This window comes from Cervus canadensis, chromosome 4 (genome assembly GCF_019320065.1).
Source record: "Cervus canadensis isolate Bull #8, Minnesota chromosome 4, ASM1932006v1, whole genome shotgun sequence".
NCBI lineage: Eukaryota > Metazoa > Chordata > Mammalia > Artiodactyla > Cervidae > Cervus > Cervus canadensis.
In genome coordinates this window covers 91,714,616-91,735,699 of record NC_057389.1, presented here as the reverse complement: position 1 = coordinate 91,735,699, position 21,084 = coordinate 91,714,616, and the positions used below count along the sequence as shown (strand labels likewise).

Genomic DNA, 21,084 nt, shown 5'->3' with positions numbered 1-21,084 from the left:
CTGATTTTTTCTCTTGTGCCCAGGCGACCACCTCCATCGGCTCCTGCCCGGCCTTTCTTCTGAGCTTCGTGGGAGACCCCTCCCGCCTGCCCGGCTGCCCTTGGGGGCAGGACTGTCCTGGCTGGTGTCCCTGAGCCCCAGTCACCAGGCACTGTGATTTTTTTCTGACCATAATTTATTGACTCTGGTGCCCAGACCACCCTTTGTTCCAGGAGGCTCCCGTGCAGGCTTGAACTGGGCCATTCCTTGGCCCCGTCTGGGGCCCCTGCAGGGAGAGCAGGAGGGCTGGGTGGTCTTGCAGACTCCACTCCCCGAGTTCTGTAACCAAACCTCACACCCAGCCCACTCCCCGCTGGGCCAAGGGGCCAGGCCCCTTCCTGTCAATAAAAGTGACTGTTCTGGCAAGAACACTGCAGCCACGTCTTGTTCCCCCTGGCCCCTGGCACAGCAGGCCACCACAGTAGCAGCACAGGCCTCGGGTGGAGCCACCAGGAGAAGGCAGGCAGGCATAGGATCCCGCAGCAGTCAGCCCCCTCCTACCGGGACCTGACTTGGAAGGCCAGCAGGAAGAGAACGGGGAGTTTGCTTCCTGGGCCCGGTCTAGCACTGCACAGGGCTGGCGCAGACTGGAAGACTGGCTAAGGCACATTACAGTAGGGGACAGAGGCAGGGCCAGAAAACCCCAGGTTGCCTTCGAACCCTGCAGTGCCCCCCATGCACCGTATCTAGGAAAACAGGTGCAGCCACTGAGCCATCCCTCCTGGAGGGACCCACACCTGCAAGCCAGCCGGTGCTCCCCGCCCAGGCCTGAAAGGGTGGAGACATGGCAGGTGCCCCACCTCAGGGCTGGAACTACACAGCCTCCCCTTGGGTAGGAAACTGAGTTGGGGAAGGGACGCCTCTAAGTCTCACATGCATGCGCCCTGCTGCCCCTCCTCTCCCCTGTTCTTCCACAGCAGCAGGCTACGTAGGCACAGGCCGCTTGTCCTGAAAGAAGCGCTTGAGCGTGCAGACTTGCAGCACGGCCACAAGCAGCAGCACGGCCACGTTCACGGCCGACCAGAAGTTGACCCGCTCCAGGTTGCCTTCTTGCAGGTTACGGTCACGTGCCTCAAAGGCTCGCAGCAGAGTCAGCACTTGGATGCTGCGCTCCAGCCGGGTCCTCATGGTCTCGATGGACTCCTGTGGCAGAGAGGGGGAAGGCAAGGCTTTGTCCTGCAGGATGGAGTGAGGGTTCATTTGTGGGGGAGAGAGGGAGAGAGCTGAAAGCACAGATTCAGTGGCCAGGCTGCCTGAGCCTCAAGCCCGCTGCCATTCACTGGCTGTGTTACCATGAGCAAGTAAACCACCTCTCTGGGCCTCAGTTTCCTCCTCCGAATTAAACCTCAGGGTTGTAAGAAATGAATGCCCAATTAGGCATAAAGAGCATACTAATTAGTAATTAATAAAAAGCAGTAGGTGAAGCCAGACTGCTTGGGTTCAAATACTGGCTCTGTTGCTGGCTGTGTGGCCTTAAGAGAATTACTTAGCCATCCTGTTCATCCGTTTCCCCAACTGTAAAATGGGAGATAATTAGAGCACACTCCCTATATATAGGGGGCTTCCCTGGTGGCTCAGATGGTAAAGAATCTGCTTGCAATGTGGGAGAACTGGGTTCGATCCCTGGTCTGGAAGATCCCCTGGGAAGGGAATGGCTACCTAATCCAGTATTCTTCCCTACATATACAGTGGTTATGGAGACTTCATGAGTTATTTAAGCCCTTAGACCTTAGAACAAGGTTTATACCTAGAAATGTTCTACTGTTATTAGGTTGGGGGCACCAGTATGTAGGGGGCTTCCCAGGTGAGGCTAGTGGTAAAGAACCTGCCTGCCAGTGCAGGAGACATAAGAGAAGTGGGTTCTCTTCCCTGGGTTGGGAAGATCCCCTGGAGAAGGGCACAGTAACCCACTCCAGTATTTTTGCCTGGAGAGTCCCATGGACAGAGGAGCCTGGTGGGCTACAGTCCACAGGGTCACAAAGAGTTGGATGATAGGACTGAAGCAATTTAGCATGCAGGCACCAATATGTAGGAAAAGCGGGGTCAGGCCCAGGCAGACCCCAGCCAAGGTGAGAGGGCAGGGAGCAATGCCAGAGATCTGGAAGGAGTGGCCCCAGCTCTCCTGGGCGCACCTTGATGTCCTCCATCTTGACATCCAGAATCTCCTCGGGCTCCACAGCCTCTGCCCAGCCCTCGACCTCCTCCTCATCCTGCAGGCTGTCAAAGATGAGTTCAAAGAACACCAGCTTCTCCGAGATGGTGCTGAAGGAGTTGTCAAAGCACAGCTTGTAGTCCCCGGCCTCGGTGGGCTCCACCCTGGGCACACAGACACACATGACCCTGAGTGGCCGACCAGCAGGCGGGGCGGTAACCCGAGGCCGCCGGCGAGGGGCAGGGCTGTAACTGAACCCGGCCAGCCAGCGGGACCTAACTCACGTGTGCACACCGTCTGCCTTGCGGGACTCGCTGACCAGCAGCACTCCCTGAGGGCTCTCGAGACTGAAATCCACGTCCAGCCCAGCACCTCCGATCACCTGGGGGGCAGGTAAGAGCAGGATAGAGGGCTAGGACTAAGCCAAAGGCACCTGCCAGAGAAGGTCAGGGCTAGACCGACCCGCATAGACCCATACCGACCACCACCCAGAGGTCTACCTGAGTTCTGACACCTACACCTTCAAGCCAGTCTAGCCCCACTCCCGTCCCTCTGGCGCGCCCCTTGCCTTGGCTCCGCCCCCACTGAGTTGATGCCCTCTTTTATCTGGCCACGGCCCCCCATAGAGGTCACGTCCCGACTTGGCCATACCCCAAATGAGATGACGGAGCCCTGCCTTCTTTCCTTAGCCCAACCTCCGAGAAATTATCAGGTTGACCACACCTTTTTTTGTACAGCATCCTGGTCTTCCCTCCCAACTCCCTCAAACGACCCAATCGTTTTGACCACGCCCACTCGCGACGGTCCTGCCTTCCGACGGGCTCCCTCGTTCTCCCGATGGCCCCGCCTCCCCGCTGCCCCACTCTAGCCCCGCCTCCTATTCCCACCCCTTCCGCTCCCACGCGCTGTCCCCGCCCCCCGCCTCGCGCTCTCTGGCTCCGCCCCCGAGCGCCTACGCTAAGGCTCCTCCTCCTTCCCTCTTCAACGCATACAAAGCATGCTCTGGTTTGGCCACGCCCCGCCTCCCTGCCTCCGCTCGCTCCCCAACCCGGGACCCTGTACCTGGTACTCAGTCTCAAGGCTTGCGTTGGCCGGCGCGGACTGATAGAAACACTGCTTCCGCCCCGCAGGCAGCAGGAACGTGAACTCGCCGTCCTGGATCGGCGGGGGCCCTGCTCCTCCCACGCCCACTGGCGGCAATAGTAGCCACAGGGCCAAGCCTAAGGCCGCGCCGGCCGCCATCATCCGGGTCACTCTCTGGTCTGCTAACCGGTTGCGGTTCCTTTAAGGAATAGCCCTGTCCCCTATGCTGTTCGGCGGAGTTCATTGGCAGCCGCTTCTGTCCGTTATCCGAGGCCCGCGGAACCAGGAGTGAAGGACCCCGGAGAGCCTAGCTGCCCGAATGAATGCCTGATGCGCCTGAAAACACTCGATCTTTTACAGATTTTTTTCTTTTTAAAGCCTCCTTTCTAACCTCAAACACTGTGGGGAAAATTACAAAAATAAGACCACGATGGTACATTCTCCTCAGGCAAAAGTTAAGACAACTGTGGTGGAGGCAGCTAGGTCCTGCGGTTTTCCCAAAGTACCCCGCGCGCGACGACTGTTGTTCGAATCAGTCTGGGTGTAATGTGTCGAAAATAGAAGCAGGGAGTGTGCCTGCACGCGACCCGTAGGGCTCGTGTGTAAAAAAGCTCAGCTAGGGTGGGTGGAGACTTTTCTATTAACGTGGGTTCTTGCCGGTCTCAGGTCCTTGAGCTTGGCCCCAGGTCCGATGCCTAATCCTTCATTCCTTGGCGCCTTAGAACCGTCGCTTTATCGGTCTTCTTGTTTCTAAATCGGAGGTGATGAGAACTGAGATGAGGCCTGGCCCATAGTGAGCCCTCTGCATTTGTTACGTATTGTTTGCTCCGGGGCCTGGCCTAACCCTGCACGCGAAAGGTCTCAAACTCGACTGCCCAGGTGCTTAGCCTCAGCAGAGAAAAGCAGAGAGTGTGGGCTTTCAAGGCAGATTGCCTAGTTCAAACCATGCCCCATGCGTTACTTGAGGCATCACACTGCTGGGCCTCACGGGATGATACTAGTCCTTGACTGGGCTGTTGTGAAGATGAAGTAAAGTGTTGTTTATTTAGTGCTTGGTGCGTCCATAGGCCCTCAGTAAATATTAATTTATATTCCAAGTTTATCGCTTTGCTTTGGGCATGACGCCAATTAATCTCTCATTCTGGTTTAGAGAATTCTGAGGCAACCTAAGCAAACAGATAAGAAAGATGTCATTGGAGAATCAGACTGTGGAGATCCCATCTAAACATAAGAAAAAATGTTCAGACGACAGTGTTGAGTTGTTCAAGATAGGCCCGAAAGAGGTTGGCAGGTGGTGACAATTATGCTTTGAATACAGCTGGTGGCTGTCAACTACACATTTGGAGAGCTTGGGGAAATAGCACTTTGCAATGTCAAAGTTATGTATGGTCATGCTTTGCGGGAGGAGGGCAGGGGTACACCACAAGGTATGTGGGTGTTCCTTACTGTCCCAAGTTTTCCTGTCATTCAGAGTTAGTAGTTGAACATTTTGAAGTAGTTGTGGAAAATGGGTGATAAATTTTTGTTAAGGATTCTTTTTTAACAAGGGGAAATTCACATTAAAAAGAATCATTTTAAGTAAACAACTCTGGCATTTAGTTCATTCACAATATTGTGCAACCAAACTACTTCTATTCACTTCCAAAACATTTTCATCAGGAAGGAATCCCTGTACCCATTCATCAATTATTCCTCATTCTTTCCTCACCCCAGTCTGGTGATCAGTCTGCCTCCATGGATTTGCTAATTCTGGATATTTCATGTAAATGGGTGTCTGCCTTGTTTTTCTTAGCATAATGTTTTTAAGGTTAATCATCATATCACTATTTAATTCTTTTACAGCTGAGTAGTATTCCATTGTGTGGATATCTATTGGATGCTTGGGTTGTTTCCAATTTTGGCTATTGTGAATAGGACCTCTATGAACCTGTTTGTATATGTATTTGTTTGAGTATCTGCCTTCAGTTCTTTGGGGGTATATACCTGGGAGTGAAGCTGCTGGGTCATATGGTGATTCTGTGCTTAACTGTTTGAGAAACTGCCAAACTTTCCCACAGTAAAGTTGCACAATTTTACATTCCCACCAACCATGTACAAGGGTCCCATCCTAATTTTCCTACATCCTCGTCAACATTTGTTATATTCCATTTTAATTTTAGTATATTCCTTCTAATGTATATGAAGTGTTCATAGTAGCTTGTTTGTTTGTTTCCTTTTTGAGGATGAGCCCATTTTATTGAGGGGCATCAAGGGAGGGTCTTAGGACTGGGAGGACAATGAGATCTAACATCCTTCTCCTAACTGGGATCTCCTCAATTTTACAGTCACTGAAAGCTCAGTGGGTAGGTTTGTTTGTTTCGTTTTGTTTTGTCATGCCACATGGCTTGCAGGATCTCAGTTCCCTGACCAGGAACTCAACCGTGGCCACAACAGGGAAAGCCCAGAATCCTAACCACTAGGTCATCAGGGAGCTTCTAAAAGCTCATAGTGGTTTTGATTTGTATTTTCTTAATGATACTGAGCATCCTTTCATGTGCTTATTGGTCACTTGTATATCTTCTTTGGAAAAATATCTGTTCATGTCTTTTGTCCATTTAAAACTTGGATGTTGTTACTGTTGAGTTATAATATTCATATATTATGGAATGAAAAAGGAAGAAAAAAAATCTCTCCTGCTCTTTGCCAAACTCTGCTGGAGCACATCAATACTCCATCTGGGTATTTATAACTCTGCCTTAGCCTTCTCTTCCTATTTGCATCAAGCCTAGAAATTGACCAGAGATGAAAGAGTAAGGTCTTAGTAAGTCTTTCCTGATCATCTGTTCTGCTCTGGGTATGCACTTTGCTCTCTAATTTCCCCAGTATATATGGGTGCTTTTGAATGCCTTAATTATCCAAAGAAACACCCCAGCTTTTCCTCCCAGCTTTTGCCATGTATGTTACTGTCATCCATTGTAATCATGTATACCAGAGAGCTGTGAGTTGTTCCTTTACCTTACAGTGTTTTCTAGGAATACGTTCTGAGTTAAAGCACATTGAGTCAGTCCCTCGGGTTACCCCCAGACATGCTAGAAAACACACACACAATACTGTGAGAATGAGGGCTGTTCTGCTCCCTCCGAAACTGGAAACCAGGGCCCCATGCTGAGGACACAGGCGGCTATCTCCAGATCCTCCATTGTGCTGGGCAAGGAGATGAGGAAGGGTATGGAAAACACCACAAAGCTTTCCTGCCACGTTCAAGTTGCCTCTTCTTGATTTGCATTTCCTTGGTTGACATAAATGTTTAGCTGTTTTCCCGAGTTCAGATAAAATTGATTTTTACCATTTTTGCTCAATTTGTTGACGTTTTGGATGAGATACAGGCCTTTAGAGCTACCAACCCCACCTTTTTCACTGTTATCTGGGGTGAATGGGTGATTCTTGTTTTCCCTCGATTAAGTAAAATCCTCCCTCTTCCCCAGGATTCAACAAAATGTATTGAGTAGACACTATCAGTGTCTTGGGAGCTATCATCTCAGTGCTGCTCCACTAAATGATTTCAGACCCTCAGAGGTGCTCAGAAGTCAATGCTAGGGGGGTAGGTAAGGTGACTTATTTCACCAAGGTGGAGTCGGGGAGAGCTTCCCCAAGGAGGTGGCATTGAAGTTCAGATTTGAAGTAGTCGGGAGAAGAAGAAAGCAGAAAAAAACAGTTCTCTGACATCAAAGGCACTGAGAGAGTTCAAGGGGCAGAAGGGGGATGAAGGTGGGGTAGGTGGGAGGAGTAGCCAGAGAAGAGATGGGACTCTTGGGCAGACAGCCCGTCATACAAGGCCCCTCTTCCCTTTGTAATGGTGGCCCAGAATCTTAGCCGGGGGTTCTTATGACCGTGGGGAGTTGGCCGACTGGCTTCTGGAGGTCAGAGATTCCCCTGAAGTTATAATCAAAAGATTACAAGAGCGTGTGCTAGGCAGTGTGTTTTCCCCACCAGAACTATTCTCTACCATACTCTGTACTGCTTCACAGTAGGGGTGGAGGGGCGAGGGGGGCTGATAATCTCCACACTGGATCAATGTGGCTGCCTTTTCCTCTGCTTTCCAGTTGAGTATGGCCCTGGTAGGATATCTAAAGGCTGCAGGAAAGGAAGGTCTAGGTATCTATTCCCTGGCTCCTGCCTTTTTAGTCTGCATCTTTCGACAAAAGCCTGTAACTCTAAATCTTTCCAAGTTCCAGGACCACTCCCCCTCCAGCAACTTCAGGCCTGGCTGCTAACATTGACCGTAGGAAGTCACCGTCCCTCATTGCTCCCCTTTCACCCTGCTCATGACTCCTCAGCTCTGTCTCTTAAGGGCATGATCTGTGTGACAGCTGACCAATACAGGTATGTGTATCTATGTTACTGAATGTGTATCTATGTTAAAAATTCCAGGTTATAGATCCCTGCATCACATTAGATGCTCCCAGGATGAAGTCTTTACTTACATCCAAGACCCTGTCCCCCTCTACCTACAATGCCCTCCTTCCATCTCCTTCTCAGGCTTTCCGAGTCAGATGTCACCTCCTCCCAGAAACCTTCCTTGAACTTCCTGAAGCTGAGTGAAGAACCTTCCTCAGCGACAAACTCTTAACATAGCACTTTACCAACCGGACTGTCACTGTCTGTTTGTCTGACTCACTGAGCTCTGGGCTCCCAAGTGCAGGAGCTGTTTCATGGCATCCCTGGTACCCAGCACGTTTCTAAGCCCTGGTGGCATAAATAAACCAAGTATCTCTCCCAACTCTTGTCTCATACACACCCAGAAAAAGCCACAAAAATAGACTGAGGGAATGTGTTTTGGCTTTCAAGTCAGACAAGCCCAAAATATTTATTGTTCACTGTGTGCCAAGCACTGATGTAGGCATTGGGAAACTGCAAGAGATACCACAGGCTCCGTCTCTGTACTCTGGAGGAAGATATCTGGATGAATCCAGTAAATTCAAGCATGTTCTATGAACCATGCTGACCTAATCTAATTGATATTTACAGAATATTACACCAAGCAACGGAGAAGGCAGTGGCAACCCACTCCAGTACTCTTGCCTGGAAAGTCCCATGGACGGAGGAGCCTGGTAGGCTGCAGTCCATGGGTCGCGAAGAGTCGGACATGACCGAGCGACTTCACTTTCACTTTTCACTTTCATGCATTGGAGAAGGAAATGGCAACCCACTCCAGTGTCTTTGCCTGGAGAATCCCAGGGACGGTGGAGCCTGGTGGGCTGCCGTCTATCAGGTCACACACAGTCGGACACGACTGAAGCGACTCAGCAGCAGCACTAGTAGCACACCAAGCGACTGCAAAGTGCATTTTCATTTTTTGTGCACATTGTATGTAGACATATACTGGGCCACTGAAAAAAGTATCAGACTTCCCTGGTGGTACAGTGGATAAGAATACACCTGTCAATGCAGGGGACACCAGTTCAATCCCTGACCTGGGAAGATTCCACATGCCTCGGAGCAACTAAGCCCATGTGCCGCAACTACTGAGCCCACCCACCTAGATCCCATGCTCTGCAACAAGAGAAGCCACCACAGTGAGAAGCCCTCGCACTGCAACCAAGAGTAGCCCCCCGATCGCCACAAGTAGAGGAAGCTGGCAAGCAGCAAAACTCAGCACAACCAAAAATAAATAAATGAAGTGCCAGTTAAACATATGGTAACTGGAAGAAAGAACAAAATAAAGATAAGACCATGAAGCAATGAAATAGAAAACTGAAAATAGAGAAAAACAACAAAGTCAAAAGTTGGTACTTGGAAAAAGATTAAGAAAACTGAATAACCCCCAGCAAGACTAATCAAGAAAAAAAAGAGAGAAAGCACAAATTACTATTATTAGGGATGAAAGAGGAGACACCACTACAAACCCTACAGACAATAAAAGCAAGCAAGGAAATATGAACAGGCTTATAGCAATGAGTTTGATAATGTAGATGAAATGGACAAACATGAAAATACACGCATGCTAGTTGAAATCAAAGAAAATTACAAGGTACTATCCTGGAATTCAGAAAGGGGATTTTCCTAAGTTCAGAGGGATCTGGAAAGATTTCCTAAAAAAATTAGAATTTAAACAGAGACATAGACTTCCCTGGTGGTCCAGTGGTTAAGAAACTACCTGCCAATAGAAGGGGCATGGGTTCAATCCCTGGTCCAGGAAGATCCCACATGCCATGGAGCAATTAAGCCCATGCACCACAACTACTGAAACCTGAATGCCCTAGAACCCATGCTCCACAACAAGAGAAACCCCCATAGGAAGAAGCTTGCACACCAGAACTAGAGAGTAGCTCTCACTCACTGCAACTAGAGAAAGTCTGTGCAACAACAAAGACCTAGCACAGCCAGAAAAAAAAAAACAAAAAAACAAAACCCTAAGACCTGAAGGAGAACTGGGATTTGACCAGGTCGATAGAATTGTGTTCCATGCAGGGATGATGGCATACATGCAAAGGTCCTGAGGTTGAAATCAGCTTTGTGTATCCAAAGAAAAAAAGCCCACTCTAATGATCCTTTTTAATGTTGGCAACTACACACTTGCATCCTTCCTGGGTGTAAACCACCAGGTGGGCCTGGTAGACTTGACCAGAAATGTTTAGAGACCAAGGTTGGTAAGACAGACCTTTGGAAATTTCCTGGCTATCAACAGGAGGCAATTTATGCTGCAAACGATGTCATTTCCTCCATTCTGGAGCTGATGTTGCCTTTCACCTGACTGGCGAAGCTCCTGAGACACAGGAGCTGGTGTGGCCTCACCCTATGAACACTCACACTCCACGAACCAATATACTTTGTCCCACAAATTCTTCGGAGCTAGTGTCCGCTACTCAGCCCCATTCTTCCAGGCGGGAAGCAGAGGACTTGCTAGGAAGCCCAGGAAGGACTGTGCCTTGCTTGTGGTCACAGAGGCCAAGCCCTAATCATCATGCCCTACCAACTTCCACTGCACACGTTTCAACTTTTTGGCACATGTTGGGCCACCTTTTGTGACTTGGGGCTGGGTTTCCCATACGACCCACGTTCCCTGTGCCCACGTTCCTCATGCCCAGTTAGGGAAAAATAAACACACACACACACACTGGACCATCTCATCCACCTTTTCCTCCCATCTGCTGAACCTGGGCCCCCAAGGAGCAGTGAGGTGCCAGGCTCTGATGTGTGTCTGTGGAAGGGGTGGGGAGGGGAGAGAGTCCCTTTCGGTGCCCACTGCGTGTGTGTGCAATTTCCTGCCAGTGAGGAAACACTCAGCTCAAATCAGCCCTGGTTCTCCTTTCCCTGCTCTGGCCTCCCAGGAGGAGCTGGCAGCGAGCCGTGGGCCACCCGAGCCTCCGCCAGATTTCCTGACCAAACGCGGGAAGAGAGATGCCCTGGATTGTCCTGCTGCTTGCAGCTGGTGAGCTGATGTCCCTGTGCCACCCCTTGCCCTGTTCTGCTCCCTCCATCCACCACCTTGTCTCTGCTAGGGGGCGGCGGGGAGGGGTGCTTGCACACACACCAGAAGCTGGAGAGGCTGAGCCCTGACAGATTTGCCCCAGAGTCTTGGAAATGGCCCCGGAGCATGGACGTCTCTTGTGGGGTCTCAGTACCTCCACATCACAGGTATTAGAAATGCCACCCCACTGGAGACAGCAGTGCCCACACCCCATGACTCAGCCCTGCTTGGCCTCTGCAGGTTTCTACCTCCAGGACTGGGGCAGCAGAAGGATCTACCGGTGGGTCAGAGAGGGTGGGAGGGAAGCTGGATAAGAAAAGGCTTCTGTCGACTTCACCTGAGCCAGACGCTCCACGCGGGAACCTGGGGTAGCCGGAGAGACACTGGTCCCTCCTGCAGGAAGCCCTGCCCTGAAATCGTATCCCTCATCACAGCCTGGGAAATGAGATAGAGTCACTCTCCCCTCGATCACCCCCACCTCCTGCCACTTGGACTCCTTGAGCACCCCACACCCCTTCCAGCCTCCAGCCTTTGCCTGAGATGCCTAGAATGCTCGCTCCCAGCTTTTCCGTGCTGTGTCTTCAGGGAAGCCCTCTCTGGCTACCCCATCACCCTCATCTCCTTGAGAATGTCAGCTCCCCAGGGCAGGCATGTCTTGTCTGTTCATCTGTCTGTCTATCTCATCCACTGCTCTGTCCCCAGAGCCTAAACAGGGCCTGGCATGTGGTCAGTGCTGTTGATAGAAGTAATATGTAACTGTGATGCTGTGTAACATCCACGGCTGTTATAATAAAATGACTCCAACAACATGACCTCTCACCACGTGCTGGGCACTTGATCCTCCCAACACAGCAGTAGGGTAGGGACAACTAGGGGCTTCCCAGGTGGCGCTAGTGGTAAAGAACCTGCCTGCCAATGCAGGAGACACAGGTTCGATCCCTGGGTCAGGAAGATCCCCTTGAGCAGGGCATGACAACCCACCCCAGTATTCTTGCCTAGAGAATTCCATGGAGAGAGAAGTCTGGCAGGCTACGGTCCATAGGGTCACAAAGAGTCAGACATGACTGAAGTGACAGTGTGCACACAGAAGGACAACTAGTTGTACATAAAAACCAAGGCCCAGAGAGGGTGAGCCATTTGCCCAAGGCTACACAGCCAGGCTGGCCTCTGCTCTAACCACCCACCCACCTAACCTCCCCATCTTGCTTCGCAGGCTCCTTGGCTATCCCGGCGCCATCCATCATGCTGGTGCCCCCACACCCCAGCAGTCAAGAGGACCCCATCCACATCTTGTGCATGGCCCCCAGGGGTTTCCCAGGGGCGAATTTCACGCTGTACCAAGGTGGGGAGGTGGTGGAGCTCCTGAAAGCCCCCAAGGACCAGCTCAGGGTCATCTTCAACCTGAGCGGCGGCAGCAGGGAGGCTGGATGGGGACCGTTCTGCTGCCAGTACAGTGTGCTTGGCGAGAACAGGCAACCCCAGCTGTCGAACCTCAGCGAGCCTGTGCACATCTCCTTCCCAGGTAAGTCCCTCCCATCAGCCCTCACTGCCCAGGCTCCATCTTCTCATGGCCAAGCCTTTGTAGGCACTCTTCTCTCTGCCGGGGAGTCATCACTCTTCCAACTTGCCAGGACTTTCTTTTCCTTGTTTAATCCTCAGTCACCATATGCCATGGAGAAGGCAATGGCAACCCACTCCAGTACTCTTGCTTGGAAAATCCTGTGGATGGAGGAGCCTGGTAGGCTACAGTTCACAGGGTCGCAAAGAGTCGGACACGACTGAGCGCCTTCACTTTCACTTTCACCATATGCAATGGGTACAGTCATTCTTCTCATTTTCCAGATAAGGAAACTGAGGCCCAAGAGCTGAAGAGGCTGGCCCGGGTCACTCAGCCAGCAGGCAGCAGAGCTGGAGTTCCACTGGCCTCTGAAGTCCAGACGTTAAACCTCCACCCTCAGCTGCAACCTTTCCTTACTGGCCACAATATTTATGAGCACTTGCTATGCACCAGGCACTGTCCTTGGAATTGCAGGCTCAGCAGTGGATGAAACAAAAGTCCCTGCCCTCTCGCACATTATGAGGGGGTGGCAATGGACATCAGATGATAAATAAGGAGTGTTGTAAATATTCAGTCAGCTAGTGGGGGACAAGGGAAGTGACAGGGATGAAATACAGCCTGGTGAAGGGCATCTTTTTTTTTTTTTTTGTGCCACATGGCTTGCAGGATCTTAATTCCCCAACCAGATAGGGAACCCAGACCCTAGCAGTGAAAGTGCTAGAGTCCTAAGCACTGGACCACCAGGGAATTCCCAAGGGTGTCACTTTAAATAGAGAGGAGAGTGATCAGGGAAGTCTTTCTGAGGAGGTGATGTTTGAGCCTGAAGGATGAGGAGCCAGCCACATAGCTGTCTGGGGCAGGAGAGAGCTGGCTGTGCAAAGGCCCTGAGGCTGGAGTGTGTCTGGTGTGTTTGAGGGATGTGGAGGCACCCCATATGGCTGAAGCATAGCGAGCAAGGGGAAAGTTTGGGGGAGATGAGGGCCGGGGGAGGTAAGGAGGATCATGCAGAGCCTTGTGACTGCAGCAAGGACTCGGGCTTTTTGTCTGAGTGCGACTGAAGCCCTGGGAGCGAAGATGTCTTCCTCTGGTCTTTCCAGGCGTGGGGGCTGGGTCTGGTCTTTGGATCAAGGAGCGGGAGGGAGGGAGGAAGGGAGGAAGGGAGGAGCCTCAGGGTAGACTCCCTGCGTCACCAACAGTCAGAACTTTCCTGCTGCAAAGAGAAGGTTGTAGCCAGCAGAGGCCCACCGGCTGTGATGACAGAGCACTCTCTGTGTCCTTCCCTGGCCTCAAGTTCCACTGTCAAAGGCCCCTTCTCTCACCTTGGACCTGTGGTCTCAGGGTAGGGCGGTAACAGCGCTCCTGCCCCAGATGAAAGAATGAACAAGGGCTAACACTGAGAACACCCAAGTGAGCACCTCGCCTCCCCTCCTGGCTAGTTCCTGACCTCCACTGGTGTCCAGGCATCTCCTCCTGGCTCCCCTGAGAGATTCTTTGCCTCTCTCCAGGGAGGGGCAGCCAGATCTCTCGCAGAGACATAAACTCTGGAGCCAGGGCTTCATGCTTCTGTGGCTACCTCTGTGTGGGCCTCAGAGTCCACCGTGTGGCTGGGGATGGGTGTCGTCTGACCCCGTTCCCCAGCCAGCAAGTCTCTTCAGACCACAAGTAACTGAAAACTGGACTCAAATTGGCTTCAGCAACAAAAGGGGATTTGTTGGTTTACTGAACTGAAATTTGTTCATGGCACTGATTTCCGGCATGGCTGGATCCATGTTTTCAACGATGTCAGGAATCACGTGCCACTTCTCAGCTCTGCTTTCTTCTGTGTCTTATTCTTAGACAGGCCCTCCCTCTCATGATGTCAGAATTGTATACCTTGGAGCTCCAGATGTATATTCTACCAGCTTTGCAATGCTGGCCGGAGGAGTAAGCCTCTTTCCAGAAATCTAGCCAAAGTCCAGAAATTAGTTTCATTGGCTCAACTTGGGCAATGTGCCACTCCCTGAACCAATTAGGTTAGCCAGGGGTAGGGAATATGCTAATTGGCCAGACAGATTTGCTAGATCCCCAAGGTCTAGCTGTACCTAAACCAAATGTTTCTGGGGCATAGGGGTAGGGCTGACTCTCTAAAGGTAGCCCGGATGTATGCCAGGAGTCCCACTTTCTCCCTGCACCCCCACAATTCCATGGCCTACCCAATCTCTCTTTTCCCCATCTTCCTCTAGTGCCCACCTGGATCCTGGCACTGTCCTTGAGCCTGGCTGGAGCCGCTCTCCTCCTCGCTGGACTGGTGACCATTGCCCTGATCATCAGGAAAGGTAACAGCAGGCAGAGAAAGCGTGGCTCACCAGAACTTGCAAATACACTAAAATGCACTCCAACTCACACCCATTTTTAGGAACACAGAGGCATACAATTGGGAGTTCTTACTCCAAAAAGTTAGCAGTGAAGAACCTTTCAGAATTTCGATGATGGTGGTGGGCAGGGGAAATTCAAATATATATATATATATATAATAAATTTTACATCGTGTGTGTGTATATATATATACACACATGATGTAAAATTTGCCATTTAACTCTTTTAAAATTTATTTTTTATTATTTATTTTTAATATTTTTGGCCATGCCGTGGGGCTCGTGGGATCTTAGCTCCCCAACCAGGGGTCAAACCTGAGCACCTGGCAATGAAAGTGAACCGCTGGGGAATTCCTTTTTTTAAAAAAATTTTTTAGTTTTTAAATTTTAACCTCTACTGCTCTACAACCATCACCACCATCCATCTCTTCATCTTCCTAAACTGTAACTCTGTCCCCATTAAATACGGAACCCCGTTACCCCTCCCCCAGCCTCTGGCACCCACTGAAATCAGTATTTTAAAAGATTTTTTTTTTTTTACATTTTTGTACCTTGCTTGAAGGTTTTACTAACATATATCACTCATGTAATTGGGAGGGAAAAGTGTCTTCAGTAGCTCCCCTGTTGAGAGGGAAATTTGCCAGGGGAGAAGGCAAGGCTGGGTGGCAAATGTACAAGATGCCTTGTTGGTTTCTTCGCTTTTTGTAACCAGGACCAAAATCTAACAAATGCTTTTTGTTTGTTTGTTCCCAGTTAAAGTAAAAAACTTGCAGAAGAGACGGTGAGAACATCCCTGGAGACCCTCAGAGGGTAGTTTTTTGGGGAAAAATTTCAGTCCCAAGGCAGGAGTTTCTGATTGGCCTTGAAGAGCTGGCCGGGTTCTGGGGCAGAAGGGTACTTCCAGGGCTCCATCTCAAACAGCGCCCTCTGGTGGATGGGCGGGTTAATAAAAAACAGGTGCTATTTAGGAAGCGCTTCCGGTGTGCTCTGCGCTGTGTGCTGGGGGACTCTGGACCTTGAGTTCACATTATCCTCGCATCAGCCCTGGAAGTAGGCTCTATGAATGACCCCTTTTAACAGATTAGGAGACGGAGCCTTCCTTGCATTCCTTTATCGCCAGTTGCCAAAATTTGCTGAGTAATCATTCTAGAAATCCACAGTGAGGGAGAGGCAAGTGGGTGTCCCCTGGCATTGTGCAGTCCCCAATGTGTAGCCTGTAGACAATGGCCCTGGTTCTTGGGTGTCAGAATCTATCCGCTGGCCCCAGCCTCGGTTTCTCCCCTCGTAGAGAGTAGCAGAGGGGAGAGTAGCCCCACTGGTGGCAGAGTAGCCCCAGTGATCAAATCCTGACTTCACCTGGCTGTGGGGCTCCTGCAAGAGAATTTCCATCTGAGGGGTTTCGGTGGGGCGGGAGGAGATGGGTGGGGAGGAAGGATCAAATTTGGGGCCAGCGCTACCCGGAAGGAGCCTCCATGTCATCACTTTCTCCCAAATCCCTCTGCAGAGAGCGAGAGTCCTGCTGGGTTAACATCGCCACCACAGGTGTGTGCTTCCCTGATGCTGTCCCTTGCCCGGGCAGAGTCACTGCAAAAGGCCATCGGGCCTCTCTACTCACTGCTGAACCCCTTCTACAGCTGTTCACTTCCCTTAGAACCCAGAACACACGTTCCTCCTCTTTCCCTTCCTCCTCCCCCCTCATGTCCCTCCCAGTCTTCACCTCTCTCTCTTTTCTTTTTGGTGCAAACAGCTTTCACCTCTTACCTTTCCCTGCCCTATCCTCAAGCCGTTCACTCATCCCCCGCTCTGCCTAGAATATTTTTCCTCCCTGTGTGGCCTCCATCTAAAGGTCACCTCCTCTAGGAAGCCTTCCCTGACTCCCTAGGCAGGATCTATTCTTTCTTACATTCCCTTAGCACCCTGTCATTCTTCTTAGCCCTCAGTAGACACACAACTAAGTAATCATTGGATGCTTGGGTGTATGATACGTACCTCCAGTACTGGACCATCAGCTCCAAGAGGGTGGGGAGCTGAAGCTATCTTGTCCACCACGGGGGCACCCAACTTTCCCGGTGTCTAGCACAGCACTTAATGGAGCCCCAATTGTGGTCCAGAATGTGCTGTTCTGGCGGCTTCCACCAGGGGGGGCAGAGAGAAAGTCTGCCTGTGAGGTGGGATGCCCAGGAAGGGGCCCTAAGCAGAGAAAACCCCACTCTCTGTACCTCTTTCATTGTTTCCCGTATTGAGCATGTGCTAAATGAGCATGTGCCTCTATGTGCTAAAGCCTGAGGGCTCCCGAGATAACCAAGACAGAGGTGATTTCTGTCCACAAGCCTATACTCCAGTGGGGAAACAGCCCATGACAAGTTGGGCCCTGTCTGGGCTGGGAGGGCGGTCTCCAGAGGAAGTAGTGTTTAAATCAGAGAACTACAGGGGGGAACAGGGAGTAGCTGGGTGAAGGGCGGGCAATGAGTGGAGAGCCCAGGATAGGGGGAAATGAGAAGTATTCTGGAAAGCAGGAGTTGAGATGAGGCACCCATTTTCCGGAGAGCAGCTAGAGGTCACCTAGGGAAGAGTTCTGAGCAGAAGAGGGACACAGTTCAATTTGCAGCTGTTCACCCTGCAGAATGGGCTGGCGGGCGGACAAAGAGATTGCTGGGTGATGGACCTCATGCCCTTCCTCAGGGTGGATTTAGGGCCTGTGGGCTTGTGGGGAGGGCCTGGGAAATGGGGGGTGAGCAAGAAAGCTGAACTGGCCCCCACCCTGGTCTTCTTCTCTTCCTGTTCCAGACATGTCCTTCGACAACTCCCTGTTTACCATCATGGTAAGTCTTCCCGTTTCTCGGATCCAGTCTTCTGCTTACTGTTCTGACCATCGGAAGATGGGGGCTACCAGCGGGGCTGGGCTGACCTGTTGTCCCTGGGCTTCTAGGGCCTGGGAAAAGCCCAGAATCACTAAGCGGGGCTTGTTTTTAAGCTGAGCGTTGGTTCTGGAAAATTCCAGAGGATTGGAGGTAGCCACGCTGTCCAGGGCTTTGTGGGGCAGTGGGCAGGCCCCTGGTTGTCAGCACTGCCTTTGCACTCACAATGGTAACAAAAGACGACCTGGGGGCTTCTTTGGAGTCATGGAGCCTTATGACAGTCTGGTATAAAGAAAAGACTACTTTCATGTTCAGTGTCAGGAATTTCAGCTTAGTTGTCCCAGATGTGTATTCCCTTTTCGGGGAGGAGGGTCTCAACCTTCACACCCACCCCTGCTCCTCACCTCGTGTTTAGCAAGGCATTGCTCTCCCAGATCACATAGCATCCTGGCTAGCATTTGAAACCTGGTCTATGGCTCTCCTCTGCACAGTTGCATTTTGTGGTGGCCTTGGGGTAATTATTATTCAGTAAATTAAAGATATCTGACCCAGGGACACCATGGATGAAGACGATGTCCAGCTAGGGGAATACCCTGGCGGTCCAGTGGTTAGGACCCTGCACTTCCACTGCAGGAGCCACGGGTTCTATTCCTGGTTGGGAAACAAGATCCTGCAAGCTGCGGTGTGGCCAAACACAGAAACAAAAAAAATGTCCAGCTAGCTTCTCTTCATGCAGAGATGGGTACAGGTCTGGGGTGCAGGTGGTCCCACTTGAGGTGGCCTCAGGAGTCCTATTTGTATAAATGGATACTTTGGGACCGTAATGAGGGAGCCTGGGGTGGAGTCAGTTGGCTTGGGGCACCACTATAGGAAATAGGGGCGGGGGGAGGCCTGGATGGGTTTGACATAGCCTTCCTGGGCATCTGGACAAGAACAAGATGAGACCCTTCATCCCCTGAGCTTCTTAATTCCACAGGGGGGAGACAGACGATAGCACATCGGGTAGGGGGTGCCCAGGAAGCTAACACATTCAGATGGGAGATCTGGGAGGTCTAAGAGATAAGTGACAAGCAGGAGATAGCTGTGGAGGATTGATCCAGGCTCAGGGCACGTTCCCCACATGGCCCAGTAGAACTGGGGTGCAGAGGCGTGAGGAGTAGAGGGGGTTCCTGCGCAGAACTTAGACTTTTATCCCAAGTCAAGTGAGAGCCCTGGAAGGTTTGGAACAGAGACGTGACCCCACTCTACGTGCCCACGGGCGCCCTCTGGTGGCTGCAGCGAGCACAAGCTGTGGGGGCCGTGGGCTGACAAGAACCCGGGGACCAGGCGCAGACAGCTCAGATGGTTCAGGCGCCAGACGTAGTGGGTAGTTTGGTCCAGCGTGCTGGCAGCGGAGGTGGGAGGCGCGAACAGATGCAGGTCAGATTCAGAGGATGGGAAACACGGCACTGATTTCAGAGTAGATGAGTGGGCGGAGGGAGGAGGCGGCGTGGCGGAGTCCTTGAGAGACAAGAGAGGGGCCACCGCACCCAGTGATGCTCCAGAGCAGATGGAGACTGGCCTCCGTCACTGGTATACAGATGGTGGGAAGGAAGGGGCTTGGCACCGACCTGTCCAGCTCTCTGAGGTCTCAGTTCAGGGAACAAGCTGTTAAGAAAAACCTGGAGGGTAGGGCACGTTCTAAAACCTTCCCTGAGAAGCCACACTGCTCAAGGCACTAGCCTGGTGATTTCTGCTTCCCTCTCCCCACTTTTAAAAGGCATTTAAAACGAAACAATGGGAAGACAGGAAAAAAAAAAAAAACAAGGAAAAAATAACTTATTTCTCAGTATCCTAGTCCTGGAGACTTTAAATATATACGTATATAGACTATGAAATACAACCAAATGTAAAAATTATCTGTAATCTATATTCATAAAGTTCTCTGCTATTTCTTAATCCCTCTGCACCCACTGGCCTGCACTCTGCACACACACATGCAGGTAAACGACCATTGGGAACTTCTTGCACATACAAGCAAGTAAAGGCAAAAATAGCAAGCCTGTATCCTCACTCTTTTTAACACAAATGACAGCATGCTAACCACACTGTTATGCACTGATGGTTCTTTTCTTTAACAGTAAGTTCTAGTGATCTTTTCTAGTTTTTTTTTATAATCACTGTAAAATAGAAATGAAATTTACCATTTTAGTTCATTTTTAAGTGTACAGTTCTGTGGCATTAAGTATATTCCTATTGTTGTACAAATGTTACCACCATCATTCTCAGAACTGTATCTTGGAAAACAAACCCTGTCAAGGAATTCCTTGGTGGTCCAGTGGTTAAGACTCACCATTCTACTGCATGGGGCGCAGGTTTAATCCCTGGATGGGGAACTAAAATCCCACAAACTGCGAGGTGCAGCCAAAATAAAACAAAACACAACAAAATTCTTTGCCTATTAAACAACTCCCCCACCTCAGACCCTGGCACTCACCATTCTGCTTTCTGTCACTTTGGTGGATTTGCCTGTTCTGGATTTTTATAGAGAAATGATGCCATACAGTGTTCATCTTTATGAGTCATAGCCACCCCAGGATGAAGGGTACTGCCACTCTCCCCCATTGTACAAAAGGGGGAACTGAGACATAAAGAGGTCAATCACACCACTAGGAAGAGGTGTAGCTGGGATTTGAAACCAGGCTGTCTGGTTCCTTTTTCAGTAGACATCAAGACAGGACCAATGGCAGGATCAGGGGCCTGCATCTGTGTTTGTGTGCAGATGTGTCTGTGTGTGTGTGTGGCGGGGGGGGCAGTGAGGTGAGACCTGATGGATTGTGGGAGTCTCAGCCTCAGAAAATGGAGCAACCCAAGATCCAGAAACCCCAAATCACTTCATTCTCTATTTTTCCCTCTACGGACAAAGAAAATGACTTCAGAAGAAGATGCAGCCAACCTGGATGCTCCCTCAGGCTCCACTGAGACACCTGGACCTCGGAAGAGGCCCACTTCCACATCATCCTCACCTGAGCCCCCTGAATTCAGCACATTCCGGGCCTGTTAGGGGAGCCCTTCTCTCTGTCTGCATGCCCTCTGTTCAGCCCTCCCCCTGGAGCTGGCCAGGCTGTGTAGGGCCTCCAGCTACTTCGGGGACTTCTGGCTGCTGCTTTCTCAGGGAAATGAACAGAAGAGACAAAGGAGATTCCTGCCCTTGGGACCTTCATCGCAGAGAAGCAGAGTGGGAGAGGGGGTGAAAGCATCGACCTGGAGGCTGGACGGAAAGCAGGAAGCATCTCAGGATTTCCAGCTTCTCAACCCACCAGGGGAGGAGATGCTAGGATCCCTTCTGGCCTTTAGCTGGGCTGTTGTGAATCTGAGCCTCGCACACCCCTCTGGTTTCCTCCTTCCCATCACACCTGACGTGGCCAACCTGACTGGGTTTTTGGAGCATAGGGTACCCTGGGTGGGGTATATTCTGTGTGCCCTGCTGGCATGCCTAAGTTATTAATTATAATGTTTTCAGCTGTTCCCAAAGGTCTCTATGGAGTGTAGTCCTTTAAGCCCAGGACCTCTGCTGTCTAATCACTGATTGCTGGGGGATGGGGAGAAGT

General features: G+C 50.9%; 3 protein-coding genes across 9 annotated transcripts in view; 2 read left to right on the top strand and 1 right to left on the bottom strand.

Moving 5' to 3' along the window:
- The window catches only part of DNM2 (dynamin 2), an 86,742-nt gene extending 86,334 nt beyond the window's left edge, over positions 1 to 408 (top strand). For both annotated transcript variants that reach the window (XM_043466636.1, XM_043466630.1), the window contains one exon: positions 24 to 408. In XM_043466636.1, the coding sequence (XP_043322571.1) occupies positions 24 to 63 (40 nt within the window). In that variant the 3' untranslated portion in view covers positions 64 to 408. The remainder of the gene's footprint in view (positions 1 to 23) is intronic.
- On the bottom strand, positions 394 to 3,720 carry TMED1 (transmembrane p24 trafficking protein 1). The gene is made up of 4 exons (XM_043466637.1): positions 3,254 to 3,720; positions 2,476 to 2,573; positions 2,172 to 2,355; positions 394 to 1,182 (listed from the first exon to the last, which is right to left on the bottom strand). The coding sequence occupies exons 1-4, from the start codon at positions 3,434 to 3,436 to the stop codon at positions 964 to 966; spliced, it is 684 nt and encodes a 227-aa protein (XP_043322572.1). The 5' UTR covers positions 3,437 to 3,720; the 3' UTR covers positions 394 to 963.
- A 3,340-nt stretch (positions 3,721 to 7,060) lies between these two features.
- C4H19orf38 (chromosome 4 C19orf38 homolog) lies at positions 7,061 to 21,001 on the top strand. Of its 6 annotated transcripts, none has more exons than XM_043466638.1 (8): positions 7,061 to 7,636; positions 10,585 to 10,685; positions 11,938 to 12,246; positions 14,505 to 14,597; positions 15,390 to 15,417; positions 16,141 to 16,178; positions 17,424 to 17,458; positions 20,394 to 21,001. In XM_043466638.1, the coding sequence occupies exons 2-8, from the start codon at positions 10,655 to 10,657 to the stop codon at positions 20,535 to 20,537; spliced, it is 678 nt and encodes a 225-aa protein (XP_043322573.1). In that variant the 5' UTR covers positions 7,061 to 7,636; positions 10,585 to 10,654; the 3' UTR covers positions 20,538 to 21,001. The 6 variants fall into 6 exon arrangements, with proteins under 6 accessions (XP_043322573.1, XP_043322574.1, XP_043322575.1 ...); XM_043466639.1 differs by lacking the exon at positions 7,061 to 7,636 and adding an exon at positions 8,781 to 9,284; XM_043466640.1 differs by lacking the exon at positions 7,061 to 7,636 and adding an exon at positions 9,478 to 10,433.
- The last annotated feature ends 83 nt before the right edge of the window (positions 21,002 to 21,084 follow it).